This window comes from Bufo gargarizans, chromosome 6, assembly GCF_014858855.1.
Source record: "Bufo gargarizans isolate SCDJY-AF-19 chromosome 6, ASM1485885v1, whole genome shotgun sequence".
Classification (NCBI taxonomy): domain Eukaryota; kingdom Metazoa; phylum Chordata; class Amphibia; order Anura; family Bufonidae; genus Bufo; species Bufo gargarizans.
In genome coordinates, this window is record NC_058085.1 from 265,570,050 (window position 1) to 265,593,169 (window position 23,120).

At 46.0% G+C, this 23,120-nt stretch overlaps 1 protein-coding gene across 2 annotated transcripts in view; it reads right to left on the reverse strand.

Annotated features, from left to right (window-relative positions):
* Positions 1-950: 950 nt before the first annotated feature.
* LOC122941457 (formin-like protein 21b) overlaps positions 951-23,120 on the reverse strand; it is a 281,089-nt gene continuing 258,919 nt past the window's right edge. For both annotated transcript variants that reach the window (XM_044298723.1, XM_044298724.1), the window contains 2 exons: positions 4,982-5,065; positions 951-1,339 (listed from right to left, as the gene is read on the reverse strand). In XM_044298723.1, coding sequence (XP_044154658.1) covers positions 1,229-1,339; positions 4,982-5,065 — 195 coding nt within the window. In that variant the 3' untranslated portion in view covers positions 951-1,228. The remainder of the gene's footprint in view (positions 1,340-4,981; positions 5,066-23,120) is intronic.

The following is a 23,120-nucleotide window of genomic DNA, read 5'->3' on the forward strand; positions in this document are numbered from 1 at the left end:
TCACAACAAGATGTAAACCATTGGTGAGCCTCAAAAACAGGAAGGCCAGATTAGAGTTTGCCAAACGACATCTAAAAAAGCCTTCACAGTTCTAGAACAACATCCTATGGACAGATGAGACCACGATGAACTTGTACCAGAGTGATGGGAAGAGAGGAGTATAGAGAAGGAAAGGAACTGCTCATGATCCAAAGCATACCACCTCATTAGTGAAGCATGGTGGTGGTAGTGTCATGGCGTGGACATGTATGGCTGCCAATAGAACTGGTTCTCTTGTATTTATTGATGATGTGACTGCTGACAAAGGCAACAAGATTAATTCTGAAGTGTTTTGGGCAATATTATCTGCTCATATTCACCCAAATGCTTCAGAACTCATTAGATGGCGCTTCACAGTGCAGATGGACAATGACCCAGAGCATACTGCAAAAGCAACCAAAGAGTTTTTTAACAGAAAGAAGTGGAATGTTATGCAATGGCCATGTCAATCACCTGAGCTGAATCCGATTGAGCATGCATTTCACTTGCGGAAGACAAAACTGAAGGGAAAATGCCCCACGAACAAGCAGGAACTGAAGACAGATGCAGTAGAGGCCTGGCAGAGCATCACCAGTGATGAAACCTAGCGTCTGGTGATGTCTATGCGTTCCAGACTTCAGGCTGTAATTTACTGCAAAGGATTTGCAACCAAGTATTAAAAAGTGAAAGTTTGATTTATGATCATTATTCTGTCCCATTACTTTTGGTCCCTTAACAAGTGGGAGGCACATATGCAAACTGTTGTAATTCCTACACCGTTCACCTGATTTGGATGTAAATACTCTTGAATTAAAGCTGACGGTCTGCAGTTAAAGCACATCTTGTTTGTTTCATTTCAAATCCATTGTGGTGTATAGAGCCAAAAATGTTAGAATTGTGTTGATGTCCCAATATTTATAGACCTGACTGTATATATGTTATTATATTTAAAAGTTTGACTGAGCAACAACTGATAAGTGATGATTACTGTCCTGGGCCAGAACCGTTCATCACTGCCATTCCCTTATTCCACTTGGAATTACTGGAGTTATAATTGGTTCCCTTTGCTTAGTAATAGGCTGGTTTCCCGGGGCCATAATATGGCTCAACTTAAGCTAAGAAGATAAAACCTGCAGTGGATAGGGTTCAAGTCACCTCCAGTCCTGACAGATACGCCATTACAGGTCACAGGTTACATACAGGAGGGTTGTCAGTGAGAAGGTCTTAGATCCATATATGCATTCTTGAACTCTTTTATGAATGATGAAATCCACCCAAACAGCTCCTGCGAATCTTGGTCTTCTGCTTCTCCAAACTTCTGCTGCAAGACATCAAAAAGACAAGATGGTGGTGAATGTTATAAATCGAAACAATAAGAGTAATGTTTCATGACTGATACCATACTCAACCACATTATGGGACCTTGCAATAATCCCCACGATATACCTTTGTGGTGTTGATGCTTCTTGTGTGGTACTTTCCACAGTAATGTTTTACAATTTTTGATACTTTTTTTTTTGCTTTTTGTTGCCTTTTGCACATCACCTCTACTATATAACATTATAATATATTATTGATAAATAATGGCAATGAGGTTCAGTTCTCGAGACCCCCAGGAAATAGCTGATATTGCCAAGATGTTGCCATTGGGTGCTCACTGTCCCTACAGTGGCCTCTAGAGGGGAAATGTAGTATCACATGTATGTCCACCAGTGTAGCTGCTTGTTGTGTTAGATTTCAACTCTTATACAAAGAAGGAGAGAAGGGGGGGCTCAAAAAAGTTGTCATGATAAGACACCCCAGGTAATCCCAGTGGTAGTAATGTTCTAGTGACTTTGTCTCATGAAAAAGTGGACAAGAGGGTTGGGGTCAACAAATTTCAATTAAGTTATTTTTTTAATAACTTACGAGTGGATGGGGGAAGCAGACAATACTGAGCGCCGAGATGATGCCTTCACTCCCTAATTTACTGCACCCATTGGTTAGTCGCTTTCAGCAACTACTATTTCTTCAAATCCTAAAATCTCTTCTATCTGTAGGCATCTCTTGATGAAGTGACTGGGTGACAAGCCGCCATGTTCCTGCCTTGCTTGTATAATATCCTGGTCTCCTGTGTTCCTGTGCTGTTTCCATGTAAACCATATAATGTGCAGGAAAGGATCTAAAGATATAGGCATAAAAGCTTTAAATAAGGTTGCGATGCAGAAAAAATCCGGGATCAGCTGCGTGGTGGAAACACTCATACTAAATGGCAGCAGTATCATCTGTGTATTAATATACTTGATCTATTGGTCTGATGCCAGAAGCTTTATTTTTCCATTAGGTCAGTAAATGCTTTTGTTATGTCAGTGCAACCGGCAGAAATAAATCTGTAAAAAACATAGCAAAAGATCACTTTTTCCTAGAGTTACAGAAGTAGCGCAGCTTGTTCTTCTACACTGTTTGCGGAACTCTCATTCACTACAATAGGAGTTGCGGAAAAGTTGGAGGACCTGCCCACTCCGCTATTTCCATAAGTCTGGCTACCTGGGGCCGGTGCTTAGTACTATCTCATCATGGAAACGGCAAGATGGCACAACCCTTTAAACACGCGATTTTCAGCTACATTGTCAGAATAGGAACCAAAATGCAGCAAATATGTATATGTGAACAATCTCACACATCTGGTAGACATGAATGGTCCATAAAAAATATTGCAACTGTACTCAGCTATTTCCTGCAGTCCCACAGAGAATGAATGAGGCAGCAGTGTGCAAGCTCGATTTCCATTCTATTCATTCAGGAAAATGTGTCATGCCCCTCCAATCTTATCAAGGAGGTCCAACTAATGAGAAACTTATCCCATATCTTGTCAGTAGGGTATGTTTACATCTTTGGACAACACCTTTAGGTTGCAGATGACCAAAACAGGTGGGCTTTACAGGTTGATTCTGGGCTACAGGAATCTGTAGCTGATATGAAGTTCTTGCTCTGAGTAGGCCTACAATAGGTGGCGTTAAATGGGTTCTCAGAGATGAGGAACCTCTTTTGATATGTCCAGGCTGGTGCAAGGGTTAGAAAAATAGACTCACCTGTTTCCAGCATTTCGGTTCGGCTTCGGCTAATTTTGAGCTCCCTTCTCCTCTGCTTCCGGCCACCACTGGACTAGAAGTATGACAAGCTGTCTTGCCATCCACATGCACGTCCAGGGCCACTTTAAGTTCCCAGTCCACACAAGCGATAGGTCGCTCGGAGCGTCTTCTCCCTTTCTGTGTCAGTGATGTGCATGAAAAGGGAGGAGAGGGGGCTCTCTGGTTCAGTTCACTAGCTAAAGCCAGACAGCTTCTCTATCACAACTTTTTGAAAATTAGAGTACATGATTAAGATTCTTAAAGGGATTGTCCTGGCTTTTTAATATTTATGGCCTATCCTCAGGATATCAATATCATCAATATCAGATCTGCAGGGGTCCTACACCCGGCACCCCCGCCGATCAGCTGTATGAGGCGACGGCACGTGCAGTGCGCACATCCCATCTCTCTTCCTGCTGCATTGCCATAGACAGCAGCCGGGTGTCGGATCCCCGCCAATCCAATGTTGATGACCTATCCTGAGGATAGGTCATCAATATAGGAGACCCCGGAGAAGCGCTTTAACATTTGTAAACCATTTAACATGCTTTACTGGCATTGGACAATCACTTTTAATAAAGTGAGGTTGTAGTGTCCCACTCTAGGTGGATGGGAACACTCCAAAATAGTTTGTGCCATCCTATGTCATTTTGCACTATTTATTGTATTTTCTTTTGTCAATGCTGTTAAATTCCAATTTCAGGCTGGTTCAATGCACTACACATATCAACCTCTAGGTGTCTCAGCCACAGGAAGTTAGTTAGTTAGTTAGTTAGAAATTAGGAGTGAGAAGTTAGGAGGAGAGTGTCTCTGTCCTCCTGGGCCTAGCCCAGGGAGTGAAGCAACTTAAACCTTTGTAGTCCAAGACTAGGACATATTGATCCTTTACTGTAATACCCCTTCCAGGGACCCTTCCGGGGTATAAGAAAATAATTGTTCTATCTTGTGTAACCTTTACAAAGAATGAAGCAGAGAGTTTGCCTGCCATGAGGGACACCGCCCTTGGGTTGCTGAATCACTGAATATTGCTGAATTTCTAAGTGCAGAATAGAACTTACAGAGGATCCAGACTACTATTGAAAGGCTGAGTAACCAGAGCAAGATCAGCAACCAACTACAAGTAAGATCATCACTTCTATACAGTTGAGCTGGAACCTACATACACCACCTCACTGAGCCTGCTATTGGGATTTACAGCTTTACCATCTTTATTTATGACAAAGTGCTGCTATACTTATTGCAAGACTACCATTTACAAGTAAAGTTCCTGTTTGGTTCGACTAGTGCCTCTCTCATCATTCAACTCTATCTCCTATTTGCACCTTATGGTTCTGGCGTCACGAACAACACAGAGGCCCAGCCACCAAAGCACCCTAAGCATACCCATTACCATCAAGGGCACCTCAACTTCCAACTGGCTGGTGTTCCAATAGAGAGTGCCCCAAAGGATTTAGTGCTGTCTTCCTCATCACTGCACGCCGACCCAGAGAGCTTCAAAACCGTTATTATGACTACTAACCCCATCAGGCTACCGTGCACTCACATAATGCCCCTGCGGTCCAGTCCGCTGCAAGGTCCGCCTCCTCCGCATTAGTCAGCTGTGGAAGCATTTGTGGTGGCATGCTCCATATTAGAAGTAGTAAGATGGGCATTTGCTAGCTTTGAGGTCTCAGAAAATGCTGGGAGTTGTATGACACCTGGGAAACCTTAGGTTGGAGAACACTGAAAAAATGAGGTTCTTGGGGTTTGTTTGGAATAGAGGCATGGCTCCTGAAGAAGCTTTCACCACACACAAGGATAGCCAGAGATCAAGCATTGCTATGATAATATATCATACTATATGTGATATTTACCAAAACCTCAGAGTACAGCTTCTTCATTTCGGTGGCTTTCTTGGTGAGCTCAGCATTCTGCGTGCCATAGTGTTCTAGTATTTCCTAGGATGAAAAATGTATGATATGGTAAGTATGGTATAAGGATGATAATTTTTAGTAACTTCATACTGATCTGTGCAATATCTATTGAAAGGCACCTTCAATGTTAGTGGCTACCTCTTCTCCCAACAAAGTTAAAAAAAAAAAAAAAAAACACCCTCCACCTCGCCCACCTTATCTGACTTCTATGTCTTAAAAAATGAGGAATAGATGCTTTATAAATATGGTGCTTGTTCGGAGCACCATATTTCTCAATGCATTTATATCAGACAACAGTCAAAAATACACTCCTGCTTCCCTTCTATTACAAAGCTAGCTGCCTGCAGCCACCACTAGGGAGGAAGTCACTGCATAGGATTTATACAATTACCATTTACTGGAATGGAAGCTGAAATAATCTTTTTACATTGAACTCCCCCTAGTGGCAGCTGCATGAAAATGCAGTGTTTTCTTGATGGAGAGAAAAGAAGATGTGAAGTGATATGTACAGTATGTGGGGCAAGTAAATAATGTGAGTGACGTGTGCAGCATGTAATTGATGTGTACAACATGTATCTAATTTGTGGGTGACGTACAATATGTAATGTATGTGTAATGTGTCAACCTACATATAGAAATTATTTGCTACACATTAGATACAGTACATGCTGCACATGTACACCTAACTAGTGTGTGTGTGTATAAGGAGTGGCATGTGTCTGCCGCAAGCCCAGGAGGAGCAGAGCAGATGATGGGAGTGGTAGTGGCTTTGGCTGGAACAGCTATTCACACAGTGGCAGTCCTCACACAGATGCTTCCTAAGGGCATGTAGTGACAAGAGGGGACAAACTGATGTCCGGGCTCCTGCCTAATGGTAATTGGGGTGCCCTTGAGTTTGGTACGCGTGCAAGGCAGGAGACGCAGGTGCTGTGACTGGCGAATGGTGGTGGAGTCAGTAATCAGGCCAGTTGTAGAAAATAAATGTTGCTCTTTACTAAAGTGCAGAATGGGAGTTGTAGTACATCCAACGGTACCAAAACGTAGTTTCAAACAATTCACTGTGCAAATCTTCCCAGATAGCGATGTATTGATAAGAGCAATGATGAGCGTTGTAGTACTCCTTCTCTCTGTCTTTCTCTCTCAGCTGAAATCTGGCAACACTTGACTCTAATTCCCAGCTGAATCAGGACCATGTGAAAGTGTGAAGGGCGTGTTAGCAAAGTAAAGACTTTATTAGCACACGACCGTTGTTTTGGTCCGCAACCGAGCCACAGTTTTTGTGGCTCGGATGCGGAACCATTCACTTAAATGGGACCGCAATAGATGCAGACAGCTCTTCTCTCTTCCTCAGCTAACACTAGACTCACACTCTAAACTAGGGGTGGACATAGGTCCATCTCCTAACTTTCTACAAGGGCAAAGTCAGGATGGTTAACCCTGACTTATCCATATAAAACCATATAGGTACTATATACAATACCTCAGAACATTACATAGAAACAAGTAACATTAATGACAATAAGCAATTTTGCATGTCTAATATGTGTAATGTATATTTTATGTATGAGTGGATGCAATGTTTGTGTAGCATGTCTTGTTTGACTGGTGTGTGCAGAGCAGCTGTAGAATGTTAGTTTTGTAGCTTGGTTGCCTTCAAAGTGAAGGTTCCCAAACCCACTTGATGCACAGGGGCCCTAGGCTGTCAGTGTCTACCCCTAACCCTGTTCAAGAAAAAATTGCTTGCTGGCATTCTCATAGTAATCAGTGTAAGAGGCAGCCCTGATCATCCAGCAACATTTCCAACACATATATATATAGCAGACTGTCATGTTTCCCTCCAGCCACCAGAGGCCACTGTGGCTGAGTAGGACAGTGTGAGGAGTTGTTTCCAGAGGACAAGGAGTTAAGTGTTTTTCCCGGGCTGAGCAGAGAGCCTGGGGTGCAGGTGTCTGAGTACACAGGAAGAAGGACGCTGTGCACTGAGAGGGAGATCCACAGGGAAGATTAGAGTGATTTCTCCCTGCCAACCTGCTGTGACACAGTATCTGAGACATTGGAGTGTGTTTGCTCCCTGACTGAGCTGATGTTTCCTGGTGCAGAAGAGAGACTGCTGTAGTGTGAGGCACTTACCAGAGGAACTGTGAGTGAATTCCAGGCCCTGCCTGATTACACGTCCAGAGCTGCTGATTATCTCTAACCAGAGTTACAGAGACTACAAAGAGAGGCCAGAGCTGAGCCACGCTGAAGCAAGCAAGCAACCAGATCGGGACCCAGACTGTATCTGCCTGCATGTGCCGGACACCGAACTGTGAGTGCACTGATGCTAACTGGAGCTAGGACATAGTGGAATAGGATTTAGTTTAGTGCACCGTAGAGGTGCACCCCGGGTAGCGGGGACAGATAGGACGACCTAGAAGAGAGTAGCCTGCTATTGTCTGTACTTGTGTTTGTGATTCATTTGTTTTCTTTATGCAAATTTCCATTATCTTTGTTGTGAATTCTCAAGCTGTTCATATTGTAAATCTGCTTCTCCGGCAGTTAGAGTTCTCCTTTAATAAAGCCGGTTTCTACTTCAGCCTCCTTGTCTGCTGCACTGTACTTGAGTCCTGCTCTACGGTCTCTTCCTCTGCTGACCGTTACAAGTGGCGCTGCGAGCAGGGTGAGGCCCGAAGAAATGTTCTCCTACAACCAGAAGCCACGCGCAATACATTGCAAGAGATGGTGAGATTCCTGGAAGAAATATATGGGGAAACAGCCAGTGCAGGGCACCTCCGGGCGAAGTTTTTTTACCGGATTCAACGGGAAGACGAAGGTGTCTCTCAGTACGCTACAGCCCTACAGGAAGTGTTGGCCGAGGTACAAAAAAAAGAGGCAGATGGGGTTACTGGCATGGGACCCATAGACCGGATACTGCGGGAACAATTTATTCTGGGGCTCTACAGCAATCCCCTGAAACAGGCTCTGCGGGAACGAGTCAGAGTAGACCCTACCCTAACCTTTCGACAAATTTTGGCAGAGGCCGTGACGCGAAACAAAGAAGACGGCTATGCTTCTGGAGTAATACGGACCCAGACCGTTACACCCCCCGGGGTTACAAGAAATGAGGAAGCCCTGGTCAGAGTGGTACAAGACTTGCAGAGCTCCCTGAGTGCCATGCACGAAAAGTTGACACACCTGGAGAAACGGATAGAGTCGCGCCATACTACTGAGGCTGCCTATCCAGCCCGACAACAAACCTATCAGGCGACTCCGTGGGTTCCTACACCCGAATGCCCTTATGCTAGTTTACCCTACCATCAAGCCCCTCATTACCCTTCAGTGGGGCCATCCAGCCAAGCTCTGAGGGCACCTCCCACTCGCAGGCAAAAAGTGGGCCGTCAAGGGGCACAGTGTTGGCGGTGTGGAGATCTAGGACATTTCGCCAGAGAGTGTCGGAATAATCCAGCTGGACGCCAAGAGCCGCCGTTAAACTACCGACCCCTGCAGTAGTGGGGCGTACTGCAGGGGAGGTGGAGAGCCAAGTTACCCAGCAAAGCTCCGAACACCTGGTCGCAGGGTGCCCCACTATACGAGCTGAGTTCGAAGGTGTTCCTGTCGACTGCTTAGTGGATACTGGGTCTCAAGTGACAACTATGCCCGAGTCATTCTTCTACCGTTACTTTCAAGCGCTGGCCAAGCCAGAACGAGAGACACTGGTCCGGGTTACAGCGGCTAACCAACAACAGATTCCTGTCACAGGGGTCGTGTGGATGAATGTACGGCTATGTGGACAGGAAGTGGGGCGGAAAGGTATCTTGTTGGTCCCCGAAACATTCAAAGAAGATGTGCCGGTGATAATGGGCATGAATATCCTGCGAGAATTGGATCAGATCATGTTCACCAAACGGGGGCCGGGTTACTGGAAACAAGCCACCCCGCACAAACCTACCCAGAAAGCATTTCAACGGCTAATCCGTTTTTGTGGAACACAGAAAAGTGTACCAGCACACCAGGCGGTGGGAACGATCCGAGCGCCAGGAAAGGCTACCTTCACCCTTCCCCCTGGTCGGGAGACCGTGCTGACGTTACCCGTGGGAACTTTCCGTAATCTTGAAGGCATGGAGGTGTTCGTTGAACCAACAGGCCTAGGAGAGCTGGGTCAGGACGTCCTGGTGGCCCGGACACTGGGAGTGGTCCAGAATGGACGAGTACCCATAAGAGCTGTGAATGTGGGATATCTAGAAGTTCCCTTGACGCCAGGGGTGGAACTGGCTCGTGTGTACCTACATCAGGGAGAAATCCTGAGTCAGAGAGAAGTGACTCTAGCTCCGGTAGGGGATGCTGGTTGGACCCTGGCAGTTACTGCCAGTGCAGAAGAGGCGCCGACCCCAGAATGGAATGGGGGAACCATCTTGGATCAAATGGAGATAGATGTTAAGGCTCTCAGTTTAGACCAACAGCGAGCAGTTGAAACCATGCTGTGGGAGAATCAGGCTGCGTTTGCCCGCCACGCCGATGACTTTGGCTGCACGAATGCTATCACACATGATATACCGACGGGGGACACTCCACCAATTCGGGAGAGATATCGACAGATTCCGCCCAAGTTGTACCAGGAAGTGAAGACGTTATTGAAACAGATGATAGATTCCGGAGTGGTGCGGGGAAGCCAGAGCCCTTGGGCAGCCCCAGTGGTGCTTGTCAAGAAGAAGGACGGCACTATTCGATTTTGTGTGGATTACCGGCGGTTGAATGCTTGCACTGCGCGAGACTCATATCCTCTGCCACGCATCGAGGAGTCTCTGACGGCTCTAGGACGAGCCAAATACTTCTCCACCCTGGATCTAGCAAGTGGGTACTGGCAAGTACCAGTGGCTGAGCAGGACAAGGCAAAGACAGCATTCATACTCACCATGGGGTTATTTGAATTCAACAGGATGCCATTCGGACTGACTAATGCCCCTGGAACCTTCCAGCGGCTGATGGAGAGATGCCTGGGAGACCTGAATTTTGAAGCCACTCTGATATACCTAGACGATATCATCGTATACTCTGCTACTTTTCAAGAACACTTGAATCGGCTAGGGCAGGTACTCGAGCGACTGCGATCCCATGGCCTGAAGGTAAAGCCAAAGAAGTGTCATCTCTTCAAGAGGGAGATCGAGTACCTGGGCCATAGGGTGTCCCAAGACGGAGTGCTACCGTCCCAAGACAAAGTGGCTGCAATACGACAATGGATAGTGCCGAGAACACTGCGTGAGTTGAAGGCCTTCCTGGGACTGACTGGGTACTACCGGCGGTTCATCAAAGACTACGCAAAAATAGCGGGCCCTCTGAATGAGTTGTTGAGAGGAACGGCTGGGCAACCCAAGGGCCAAAGTATTCCCTGGGGACAGAAACAGGAAGAGGCCTTCCAGGCCCTGAAAGAAGCCCTGACATCGGCCCCCATCTTGGCTTATGCCGATTTTGATAAACCATTCATCTTAGCTACTGATGGCAGCCTCTACGGACTTGGGGCAGTCCTGTCGCAGGTACAAGATGGACATGAGAGAGTGATCGCTTATGCCAGTAGATCCTTGCGAGATACGGAGCGAAACCCCCATAACTACAGTTCCTTCCGGCTGGAACTCCTTGCCCTGGTGTGGGCTATGACGGAGAAATTTGCAGGATATCTGACAGGAGCTAAGATCTTCGTACGGACGGATAACAATCCCCTGGCCCATCTGGGTACTGCCAAGTTGGGAGCCCTGGAGCAACGCTGGGCGGCTCGCCTCGCAAAGTATGACTTCTCAATTCGCTACCGCTCCGCTACAGAGAACACTAATGCTGATGGTCTCTCGAGGGTTACTTTTGAAACTCCAGTAGGGGATATGGATGAACAAAAGGAAGAAGATGAAACTCCTGACTTCCGCAAGTTCGCTCCCCCAACAGTCGCGGCCCAGACAAGTGGGGAGGCCCGTAAGCTACCCAAAGCATTGGGGAGAACTAATGAAGAATGGGGCAGATTGCAAGATGAAGACATTGGACTGCAGCAAATGAAAAGCTGGGTAACCCAGTGCAGGAAACCCAACAAAGAAGAAAGGACTGATCTGGATGCCGAGATGAAGTCCGTTCTACATCAATGGGACAGACTGGAAGTGCATGGAGCTGTTTTGTTCCGCAAGTGGCAACAGCCTGCCGACCTAGAGGCGAGGTGGCAGGTAGTGATACCCAGAAGAATGGCACGGGAGATAGCCAAAGAGGCTCATGAGTTTGGAGCTCACTTCGGGCCAGTCAAGACATACCAGTGGCTGCAGCGTTATGTGTATTGTCCGCGACTGGAGGCCACAGTTGAAGAAGTTTGCCGACAGTGTCGAGTGTGTGAACTCACGAAGAGTACAGAACAGAGAGCACCCCTACAGTCCATCCAGACCACAGAACCGCTGGAAGTGTTGATGATAGACTATCTTCTTGTGGGACAATCGTCAAGAGGTCCACAGTATTGCCTGGTCATGATCGACCACTTCTCCAAGTTTGCAGTAGTTACCCCAACTCGGGACCAGACGGCCGAGTCCGCGGCACGAGCCATTTGTCAAGACTTCATTCGGGTCTATGGGTGTCCAAAGCGGATCCATTCAGATCAAGGGGCGTGCTTTCAAGGAAAAATGATGGAAGAGCTACATCGACTGTACGGCATTGAAAAATCCAGGACAACTCCTTATCATCCCCAAGGAAACGGAGCCTGTGAGCGCTTTAACCGCACATTGCTGCAAATGCTGAGGACACTAGAGGAAGACAAGAGGGCACACTGGCCTGACTACCTGCCAGAATTAGTCTGGGCTTACAATAATCGTGTCCACACCACCACCGGTTACACCCCATACATGTTACTGTTCGGTAGGGCTGGTCGAGAGATCGTGGAATTAAACCTAGAACAGCCAGAAGACCTAATAGAGCGATCAACCACCTCATGGGTGAAAGAACACCGTCGGCGTCTCCAGACCATTCGCCGGTTGGCAGGTCAGCGGTTACAGGAGAGAGCTCATACAGACCGTCCTCCAGTTCAGGAGGTTCCATTGCAGCCTGGGGATCGGGTACTGGTACGAGAGAAACGTCCCAGAGGCAAGTTGAGTGAGCGTTGGGAAGTACAGCCGTATAAAGTGATCAAGAGAGTGTACCCTAATGGTCCGGTCTACGAAGTGCAGGTTGAGAATGAGGAATTTGCTTCACGGACTCTACATAGGAATATGTTACGGCCATGCCGGTCCAAAGATCCCGCACCTGTTCAGAGGACACCTCCTCCTGCCCCATACTCAGAACTTGTTATCTCTGATGGAGATTATGGTGAAGACTGGTGGACTGCTCCCAACACTGAAGGAGCCTCCCAGGTTACAGGTGATGAAGGCACTGTCACAGAACCATTGCCGGCCCGTAATGGAGAGGGGCCCTCGGACACACCCGAACCTCCTATTGTGGTGGATGAATCCAGACTGGCAGTTCCTAGTGGAGAGAGTCAGGTCGTAACAGATAGCCAGGACCTCCGGAGATCCAGTAGGCTTACTGCAGGGGTTCCACCAAACAGGTACGCCGCTGATGAGTTCATTTGGTCCACCTGTATGTATTGTGGACAATGTTGTACTGCTGTATAAAAAGTTACATTAACCATTATTTCTATGGACTATATAGCAAGGCCGAGGACGGCCACCTTTAAGTGGGGAGGCATGTAAGAGGCAGCCCTGATCATCCAGCAACATTTCCAACACATATATATATAGCAGACTGTCATGTTTCCCTCCAGCCACCAGAGGCCACTGTGGCTGAGTAGGACAGTGTGAGGAGTTGTTTCCAGAGGACAAGGAGTTAAGTGTTTTTCCCGGGCTGAGCAGAGAGCCTGGGGTGCAGGTGTCTGAGTACACAGGAAGAAGGACGCTGTGCACTGAGAGGGAGATCCACAGGGAAGATTAGAGTGATTTCTCCCTGCCAACCTGCTGTGACACAGTATCTGAGACATTGGAGTGTGTTTGCTCCCTGACTGAGCTGATGTTTCCTGGTGCAGAAGAGAGACTGCTGTAGTGTGAGGCACTTACCAGAGGAACTGTGAGTGAATTCCAGGCCCTGCCTGATTACACGTCCAGAGCTGCTGATTATCTCTAACCAGAGTTACAGAGACTACAAAGAGAGGCCAGAGCTGAGCCACGCTGAAGCAAGCAAGCAACCAGATCGGGACCCAGACTGTATCTGCCTGCATGTGCCGGACACCGAACTGTGAGTGCACTGATGCTAACTGGAGCTAGGACATAGTGGAATAGGATTTAGTTTAGTGCACCGTAGAGGTGCACCCCGGGTAGCGGGGACAGATAGGACGACCTAGAAGAGAGTAGCCTGCTATTGTCTGTACTTGTGTTTGTGATGCATTTGTTTTCTTTATGCAAATTTCCATTATCTTTGTTGTGAATTCTCAAGCTGTTCATATTGTAAATCTGCTTCTCCGGCAGTTAGAGTTCTCCTTTAATAAAGCCGGTTTCTACTTCAGCCTCCTTGTCTGCTGCACTGTACTTGAGTCCTGCTCTACGGTCTCTTCCTCTGCTGACCGTTACATCAGCACAAATGCCCTGGTTGCTCCCCTAGAAGATGTGTCTCTGAACTAGCATCTGACAGTCTCTATTAACTCGTAGGATACCAGTGCCGTATGGCGCTGGAAAGTGGGTCAGAAATCCCAGCGCCGAACAGCTAAGGCGCTGTGTACTCCCGATCCCTGAGCAAAATCACTCGGTGACCAGGGTACAATGGCTGTTCTGCACGGCAGGTAGTCATCTTTCCTACGGGCACAGAAACCCCCCCCCCCTGCAGCCCCGATCGCTGCCATTGGCCGGATTCTGCACACGAGGCAATCGCAACTCCGGATGGAGTTTTATCCATTGATGGAGCTGCAGGGGGGTTGTACAGGGGTAATAGGTGCTGAACTAGCCAGCAACTGTCTCCCCCTAAGGGCCATTTCACACGAGCGGATGCCGTGCGTGGCATCCGCTCCGTGAAAGAGTGCCAAGACCCGCTGCAGACTGCAGAGGCACGGAGCAGTAACATGACTGTTAATGCTCCGTGCCTCTCTGTGATCTCTTTCCTACGAAATCACAGTGACAACTGTGATTTCGTAGGAAAGAGATCACAGAGAGGCACGGAGCATTAACAGTCATGTTACTGCTCCGTGCCTCTGCAGTCTGCAGCGGGTCTTGGCACTCTTTCACGGAGCGGATGCCACGCACGGCATCCGCTCGTGTGAAACGGCCCTAAGTGAGGCAGGGGACACCCGAGTTTTGCATTCCTAGCCTGTGCTGCGATTGGCTGGAACAACGCTCCAGCTAATGGCAGCGCTATAACAGCACAGGAAAGAGCTGAACCTCTCTGCAGGCAGCCATTCTAGCTGGTGACTGCTTGCAGAGAGATTCTGTCCTTGTCTGTGCTGCTTGTTGGCTTGCTGGGGCTTGTGGTTAGAGAGGAGTGAATCGAAGTTGACAAAGTGGAATTTGATCCGAATTTCAGGAAAAATTAGATTTGCACCGAATCCGAATTTCCTCACGCTTCGTGGTAATGAATCGCATTTTTTTTTCCTAAAATGGCTGCTGCACGTGTTAGGACATGGAGCTGGGAACGAGGGATCACCCACAATGCCATGCATGCAGCCAATCAGCAGCCAGCCAGCCCTGGGATGTCATAGCCCTATAAATAGCCTCAGCCATCTTGGATTCCATCATTTTCCAGTGTACTTAGTGCTGGAAGAAACATCAGCAGGCGCTAGGGACAGTGCTAGAAAAGACTTTAAAACTTGTATTTTTCTGTATAGAAGTTCAGGGAAAGAATAGGGAGGAATTATTCCACAGTATTGAAGCAGAACTGGGTTCAGTAGGGGAGTTTTAACAATCCTAGTACACCTTGCTGCATTGACTAGGGACCCAAATTACCATTATATAGTTCTGTAATAACAGCAAACCGTTCTTATTAGGGTGCAAGTGCTATTTGATACAGCCATTAACAGGGTTTATTACAAGAAAATATTTCTACGTCTTATTTGCCCTTGTGCGGTGCAGATATATGTTCTAAAGCATTTTTTGGCTTGTATTAGTGGGAAAAAGGGGCTTATTAGCCGTTCAGCGGTGCAGTTATATGTTCTAATGCCCCTTTTGGCGTGTATTAGAGGCAAAAAATATATATTGTTTTGCTGTTCAGCGGTGCAGTTATATGTTCTAAAGCCATTTGTGGAGTGGAAAAGTGGAAAAAAGTAAGATCCTATTTTCCATTCAGCGGTGCAGTTATATGTTCTAAAGCCCGTATTGGCGTGTATTAGTGGCAAATAAATATATATTTGCCGTTCAGCTGTGCAGTTTTATGTTCTAAAGCCCTTTTTGGCGTGTATAAGTTGCAACAAAAAAATATTTTTTGCCGTTAAGTGGTGTAGTTATATGTTCTAAAGCCTTTTAAGGCGTGTATCAGTGGAAAAAGATAAATGCTTATTTGCCGTTTAGCAGTGCAGTTATATGCTCTAAATTCTTTTTTGGCGTGTATTAGTGGAAACAATATATATATATTATTTGCCGTTCAGCGGTGCAATTATATGTTCTAAAGCCCTTTTTGGCGTGTATTAGTAGCAAAAAAATAATGTTTGCCGTTGTGTGGTGAAGTGAGAAAATTACAGCCCCTTTTGGCATGTATTAGTGACAAAAAAATATATATTATTTGCCGTTCAGCGGTGCAGTTATGTGCAGTGATGGTCAGTTCGCAGTGTTCGCCAGCGAACACATGCGGACTGCCATCTTTAGAAAGGTAGACTCACCCGTCCAGCGATGCACAGGTAAGCCCTTACCTGTGCCGCGAGCCGGTCTGAAATCAAATGCGGTCACCAGGAGCAGGCAGTTCCGAGACAGCCGCCGGGAGCCTTCATCGGGCTGTTCTCGGTACTGCCTGCTCCCGGTGACCGCATTTGATTTCAGACCAGCTTGCGGCACAGGCACAGGAAAGGGCTTACCTGTGCATCGCCGGACGGGTGAGTCCACCTCACTAAAGATGGCAGCCTGCATGTGTTCGCTGGCGAACACTGCAAACTGACAATCACTGGTTATATGTTCAAAAGCCTGTTTTGGCATGTAATAGTGGCAAAAAATATATATATTTGCCATTCAGCGGTGCAGTTATATATTCTAAAGCCTTTTGTGGTGTGTATAAGTGGAAAAAAAAGAGCTTATTAGCCGTTATCTGGTGAAGAAAGAAAATTACAGACTTTTTTGGGGTGTTGTAATTTCCTTTTTATTTATTTATTTATTTGATCTAACTGTATGTTAGACAGACAAGTGACAGGCCCTGCACAGAGGAGTGTCAGAGGCCTAAATGTTTCTGGCACATGCACAGGTCGTAGCAGAGTAAGGGGGCGTGGCAGCAGGAGTCGCAACTAGAGGCCTGAGCTCCCGGTGTCATCTAGCGGTCGTGTCTTGACCAGCAACCCAGCGGTTCTTAAATGACTACTTCGTCCCAAGTGACATCAGACACCCCCAGCCAGGAGTCGGTGGGTTCGTCAGACACAACGCTTAGTTGGCATGGCCCGGGAGCAGGCCCTGTGCCCTCACCTGTCCTCAACCTGCCTTGTCCTTTTCTGTTCCCTCAGCCAGAGACGTATTATATGCTGTGGGCTCAGCTCCACTATACAGCGAGGACAAGTTCTAGCTCCATCAGTAGCAACTTGAGTCTAGAGTCGAAAGAATATCTGCTGGACTACTGGGCAGCCTAGATTTGTGGCCGCAAGTGGCAGAGTTTGCCCTGGAAAAGTTGTCCTGTCCGGCCAATAATGTGGCATCAGAGCAGGTGTTTTAGTGCAGCAGGGGAGATAGTTACCCCATGAAGAACTCGCCTGTCCACCCAAAATGTGGAGAGACTGACCTTTGTCACGATGAATCAGGCGTGGATCAGCCAGGATTTCCACCCACCAATGTCTGATGCATCAGAGTAGATAATCCATGGTGCCAGCACCAACACTCTGATAAAAAAAAGAACTATTTCTTCTGGCTACCTGCCTCAGTTACTATTCTGATGCTGCCACCCGCCTAATGCCACACATCTGATGCCAAGTGCTCCTTCTTTCACCCACCTACGTCAGCAAGTACTGGTATTGCCACCCACAACACTCTGTCACCGGGTCACTCTGTGGTCTCCTGATGCTGCTACCACCTCCACACTATGTCACCTTGACACTCTGTGGTCTCCTAATGCTGCTGCCACCTCCAGACTATGTCACCTTGCCACTGTGTTGTCTCCTGATGTTGCTGCCACCTCCACACTACCGTATGTCACCTTGCCACTCTGTGGTCTCCTGATGCTGCTGCTACCTCAACACTATGTCACCTTGTCATTCTGTGGCCTCCTGAAGCTGCTTCTGCTTCCATTACAGTCATTGTGCCACCCTGTGGCCTCCTCCTGATGCTGCCGCCACCTCCACACTCTGTCATTGTGCCACTCTGTGGCCTCCTGATGCTGCTGATGCCACCTGCGCACTGTCATTGTGCCACCCTTTGGACTCCTCCTGATGCTGCTGCTGCCGCCACCTCCACACTCTGTCATTGTGCAACACTGTGGCCTCCTTATGCTGCTGATGCCACCTCCACACTGTCATTGTGCCACTCTGTGGCCTCCTCCTCATGCTGCTTCCACCTGACCACTATGTCATAGGGCCACTCTGTGGACTTTTCATGCTGTTCCCACCCTCCCCACTTCATGACTAGGCCACTATTTTGCCTTTTGGCCTGGCAGACATCATAGTTTATTTGACCCTTCTTCTGATCTGTCAGAAGGAAGGAAAAATGAGACGCACAATGGATCCTGTCTAAGTAACAGCTGTAAAGTCTGCATGACATGGTCCCAATTTAGCATCAGAATTTGCTTATGATTAGGTAGCCAAAAGCAGGAGTGAGTACAAAACACAGAAGACATGCAAATATTCCATTCACGTGTCATCTCTGTCTTGGATCCACTCCTGTTTTTTGGGGGGATTTAGCAATATTGATGGATTACTGACCAAATGCTGACCAAGTGAAGGCGGATGCTCCACAGACAGGATCCGTTTTTTGGGGGTTTATTGTTCTGACGGATCAGAGGAAGGGCAAAATAATCAGTGACGTCAACACAAACTTACTGCTGACACCCTCTCCACTCTGTCGGGGGTCTATTTGTATAAGCGTTTAATACAACAGGTACTGTTGACATATATGTGGAATCAGCCACCGACTGTGTAAAAGTAGTGCGTTTCTTCTTGATGCTAACATTGACCTGTAAGGCTGAGTTCACACTTGAGTTATTTGGTCAGTTTTGGCCTCGTGACTCCATATGTGTGTTACTGCAAGGCACAGTCTTCTACACCACTATAAAGGCTCTTTGCAGCCAGAAATTAGCCGTTTTTTAAGGCGATTCGCCGCAAATAAATTTGGATCGAACCAAATGTTTTTGAAAAATTCGGTGAAGTGGCCGAATCGAATTTTTGAGAAATGCGCTCATCTCTAATTGTGCACCACCACTGCTATTAGATCTTTTGCTGCTGAAAAAAGAAAGAAAAGAAGAACAACATCTGGAATTGCTGCTCTGATTTTTTTTTTATTTGCAGCAGTTCCAGATCCCTAAACCACCCTCCATCTCTGTCTCTGACCTCACAGTGCCCTGCTTCCTTAACAGTGACCTCCACAGCAGTCGCTCCTTTAATAGTGGCCTCTGCCCCCTTAACAGTGACCTCCACAGTGGCCTGCCCCCTTAACAGTAACTTCCACAGTGAATGCCCCTTAAACAGTGACCTCCACAGTGCCCACCACTTTAACAGTGACCTCCACAGCAGCTGCCCCTTTAATGGTGGCCCCTGCCCCCTTAACAGTGACCTCCACAGCACCCTGCCCCTTTAATGCTAGGGCTACACAATGTTGTGCGACACATGTAGCAGTGTAGTTGTGCGCTATGTGTAGTGCGACTTATTGTCGCGAGACACATGTTGTCGTGTAGCCTTAGCCTAAAACTGACCTACAGCAGTGAAGAAAAATAGCTGGGTTGTCATGGAAACCTGGGGTAAAACTGAGTATATGTGACCGTGTGTATGGCAGTTGGGATATGAGTGAAAGACTTGCAGGCTTCTATTGGCTAATGTAGGTCATTTTTGGGAAATATCTCAGGAACTATACGTCCTAAAGAGCTGAGACGCGGTCTAAAACCTTCCCGGAAACCTTGGTGAAGATCGATCCAATCGTTTGGTCGCGCATTAAGAACAGATATATATATATATATAAAAATTAGTTTTTGTCTAAGATTTTTATATATATATATATATATAAATTTTAGTTAGTGTCAGCTTAGAATTTTGCACGAACGCACCATCTGCGTGCGTGCATTTCCAACCACTGAGCATCAGAGCATCAATCAGTATTGTCCATTACTGTTCAGTTTGCCCTGCAAGTTTTTTTGTGTGCAGAAAATACTTTTTTTTTTGCAAATATTTCTCTCCTTTTTTTCTCCTAAATTTAATTTAAAATGTATTACAAGCCCCTTAACGTGTGAAAACACAACATACGCATCCCTCACACTAAATAAAGGTTTACACATTTCACACATAACACCCCAATAAAATAAAAATGGCCCGTCCATCCCAACGACTATACTAAGCTGAAGAGGTGTACGCCATGCTTGCCTCCGATACTGAGTCTGCCAGTGAGGGAGAAGAAGATGCCACTTTCCTCAACTCCTCTACCCCCTCATCATCATCCGCTGAGGCAGCCCCCCAGAGTGAACTCACATGGACCTTACCCCTGAGAATTATCAGCCCCAAATTCCTGAGTTTGTGGGCAACTCAGGAATTCAGATAGATTGCGTGGGCTTCACAGAAATAGATTTTTATTAAATCTTTTTCTCTGAAGATTTTATAAATTTGATGGTAACCCAAACAAATTTATATGCCCACCAATTTATTTCCCAGAACCCGACAATGCCATACACTAGACCCCAAGGGGGCTCTTGCTGCATATGATCATTATAGAAAAAAAATAAGATTAATCAGTATTGGAGTGTGGATGTCTTGTAGCACACTCCAATTTACAGTTATACCATGGCCTGTAAGCGATTCCAATCAATAGTTACGTTTTTGCATTACAAAAATAATGCACAGTGCCCAGTGACCGTCTGTTCAAAAATAGGCCCGTCCTTGACCACTTCAACGCAAAGTTTTCAGAACAAAATGTCTGCAAAGACAAATCCCTATTAATTTTCAAAGGGAGGGTAAAATGTTGCCATTACCTGCCCAGCAAGCGGGCACGGTATGGTATAAAACTGTATAAAATCTGTGAGAGTAACTCTGGGTATACTCACAAGTTCTGGGTTTATGAAGGGAGGGACACCCGGATTGAACCCCCAGAATGCCCCCAGACCTAGGAGTTAGTGGGAAGATAGTGTGGGACTTACTGCACACACTGCTGGATAAGGGTTACCATCTATACGTGAATAATTACTACACAAGTCTACCACTGTTCCAGTCCCTAAGTTCCAGAGGTACTGTGGCGTGCAGCACAGTACGCGAAAATCAGAGAAGCCTCCCTAGATCCCTGGTAGGGCAAGCACTAAGAAAAGTAGACAGTCGTGCTCTCCTCAATTAGAACATGTTGGTGGTTAAGTACAAGAGGACAAGAGGGATGTCCTATTTAAATCTAGAGGCCAGACTAGAACATTCCTACAATTTCAAGAGGTGGTGATAGAGGCCCTAATTCTTCCAAACAAAGCAATGAAGGGCCCCAGTACTTCTGCAAGTTAAGGTGCCCGAGTTGTACCAGGGCAACATTTCCCTAGTGAAGTCCCCCAAACAGCGAGGAAGGGAAGGGTGTGTTCCAAAAGGGGGATAAGGAAAGGGGAATTGCGAAACATGCCCTGTGCATCAAGGATTGTTTCAGAATCTACCACACATCCATGGAGTACTAATTTAATTTCATCCTTGATGTACCCCGTAATTTTACCACCTTATATCTCTGATTTAGTCCGCATAGCTTACATATCCAAATTTCCCCAACCACATTCATTTATGTGAAGCACCTGTTAGGTCAAAAGTGCCCTTTCCACCCCTTAAAATGCTCGTACGGGGTGCTATTTCCAAAATAGGGTCACTTCTTGGGCTTTTTAATTTCTGGGGACCATAGGAATTTTTTTAAATGCGAGATGGCACCTAAAATTTATGTCTGCCAATTCAGGCCTGCCAGCAAAATCCATATTTTGCTGTTTGCATGCTGTGCACCCATACAGCAGGCTAGAAGCACATATGGGGTGTTTCATGAATGGGGAGAAATGGGGAACATATACTGGGGTTCATTTTCTCCTTTAGCCGCTTGTGAAAAAAACGTATCGGACATGGAAACAAAATACGGTCGTGTGCATGAGGCCTAAACCAACTTTTTCTGGAAAAAATGGTAATTTTTCATTTTCACAGCCAAGTGTTTTCTAATTCTGTGAAATGCCTGATGGGTTAAAGTGCTCACTACACACCTTGAAATACTCCTCGAGGGGTCTAGTTTCCGGAATGGGGTCACTTTTTGGGGGTTTCCACTGTAGCGGTAACTCAGAATGACTTCACATGTGACATAGCTCCCAAAAGCCAATCCTGCAAAATCTGTCCTCCAAAAGCCCTCCTTCCCTTTTGAACCCTGCCATGTGCTCATGCATCCGTTTTTTAGCATATTTTTTTTTTTTGGGGGTTTGTAAATTGGAGAATCAGGGTAATAAATAATGAGGTTTATTTTCCTTTTAATCCTTGCTATGTTACAGCAAAAATTTAAGAAAATTGAAAATCTGAAAGAAAATTGGAAATTTTTAAATTTTACCTCAGTTACCCATTAATTCTTGTGGAACACCTCAAGGGTAAATAAAGTTGGTAACATGAGTTTTGAATAATATGAGAGGTGTATTTTCTAAAATGAGGTAATTTATGGGTGGTTTTCATAACATAAGCCCCTGAAAATCACTTTATAACTGAATTGGTGCTTAAGAAAATGGTTTTGGAAATGTTGTTGACATTTTGAAAAATTGCATCTAAAATTGTAAGCCTTCTAACATCCTAAATAAATTAAATGACATTTACAAAATAATTCCAACATAAAGTAGACAAATGTAAAGTAATAACTATTTTGTGAGGTATCACTATCTGCTATAAAAGCAGAGAAATTCATATTTAGAAAATAGTGACTTTTTCAAAAATTATGTATTTTTTATGTCTGTTTTAATATAAAAAAGGTAAAATATATAGACTGAAATTTACCACTGTTACAAAGTACAACGTGTCATGAGAAAATAATCTCAGAATGGCTTGGATAAGTAAAAGCGTGCCAAAGTTATTACCACATAAAATGACATAAGTCAGATTTGCAAAAATCTGAATGGGATTTAAGGTGAAAAGTGTTTCGATAGTGAAGGGGTTAATGTTGGCTGAAAGGGTTTTCTGTATATACACAGTACATATACACTGCCTGTACCCCAAAAAAGTCGCCATCTGGATTTAACTAAGCGATTATCTTTCAGTTGGCAACAAGTTATTTAACCCCAACTGGTGCAATGAGTTGCTTCTCATTTCTTAAACCAGTGTTTCCCAACCAGTGTGCCTCCAGCTGTTGCAAAACTACAACTCCCAGCATCCCTGGACAGCCCTTGGCTGTGCGGGCATGCTGGGAGTTGTAGTTTTGCAACAGCTGGAGGCACACTGGTTGGGAAACACTGTCTTAAACAACCATGTCGAAAGACACATCTCATGGTCGTGAAAAAGATGTTAGTCTGTTTGAGAAGGGTCAAATCATTGGCATGTATCAAGCAGAGAAAACTTCTGAGGAGATTGCAGAAACTACTAAAATTGGGTTAAGAACTGTCCAACACATTAATAAAAACTGGAAGGATAGTGAGGACCCATCCTATTCGAGGAAGAAATGTGGCGGTAAAAAAAATCCTGTGAGATCGTGATCAGCGATCACTTAAACGTTTGGTGAAATCAAAATCGAAGAAAAACAACTGTAGAACTTAGGGCTATGTTTAATAGTGAAAGTAAGAGCATTTTCACACGCACAATGCGAAGGGAACTCAA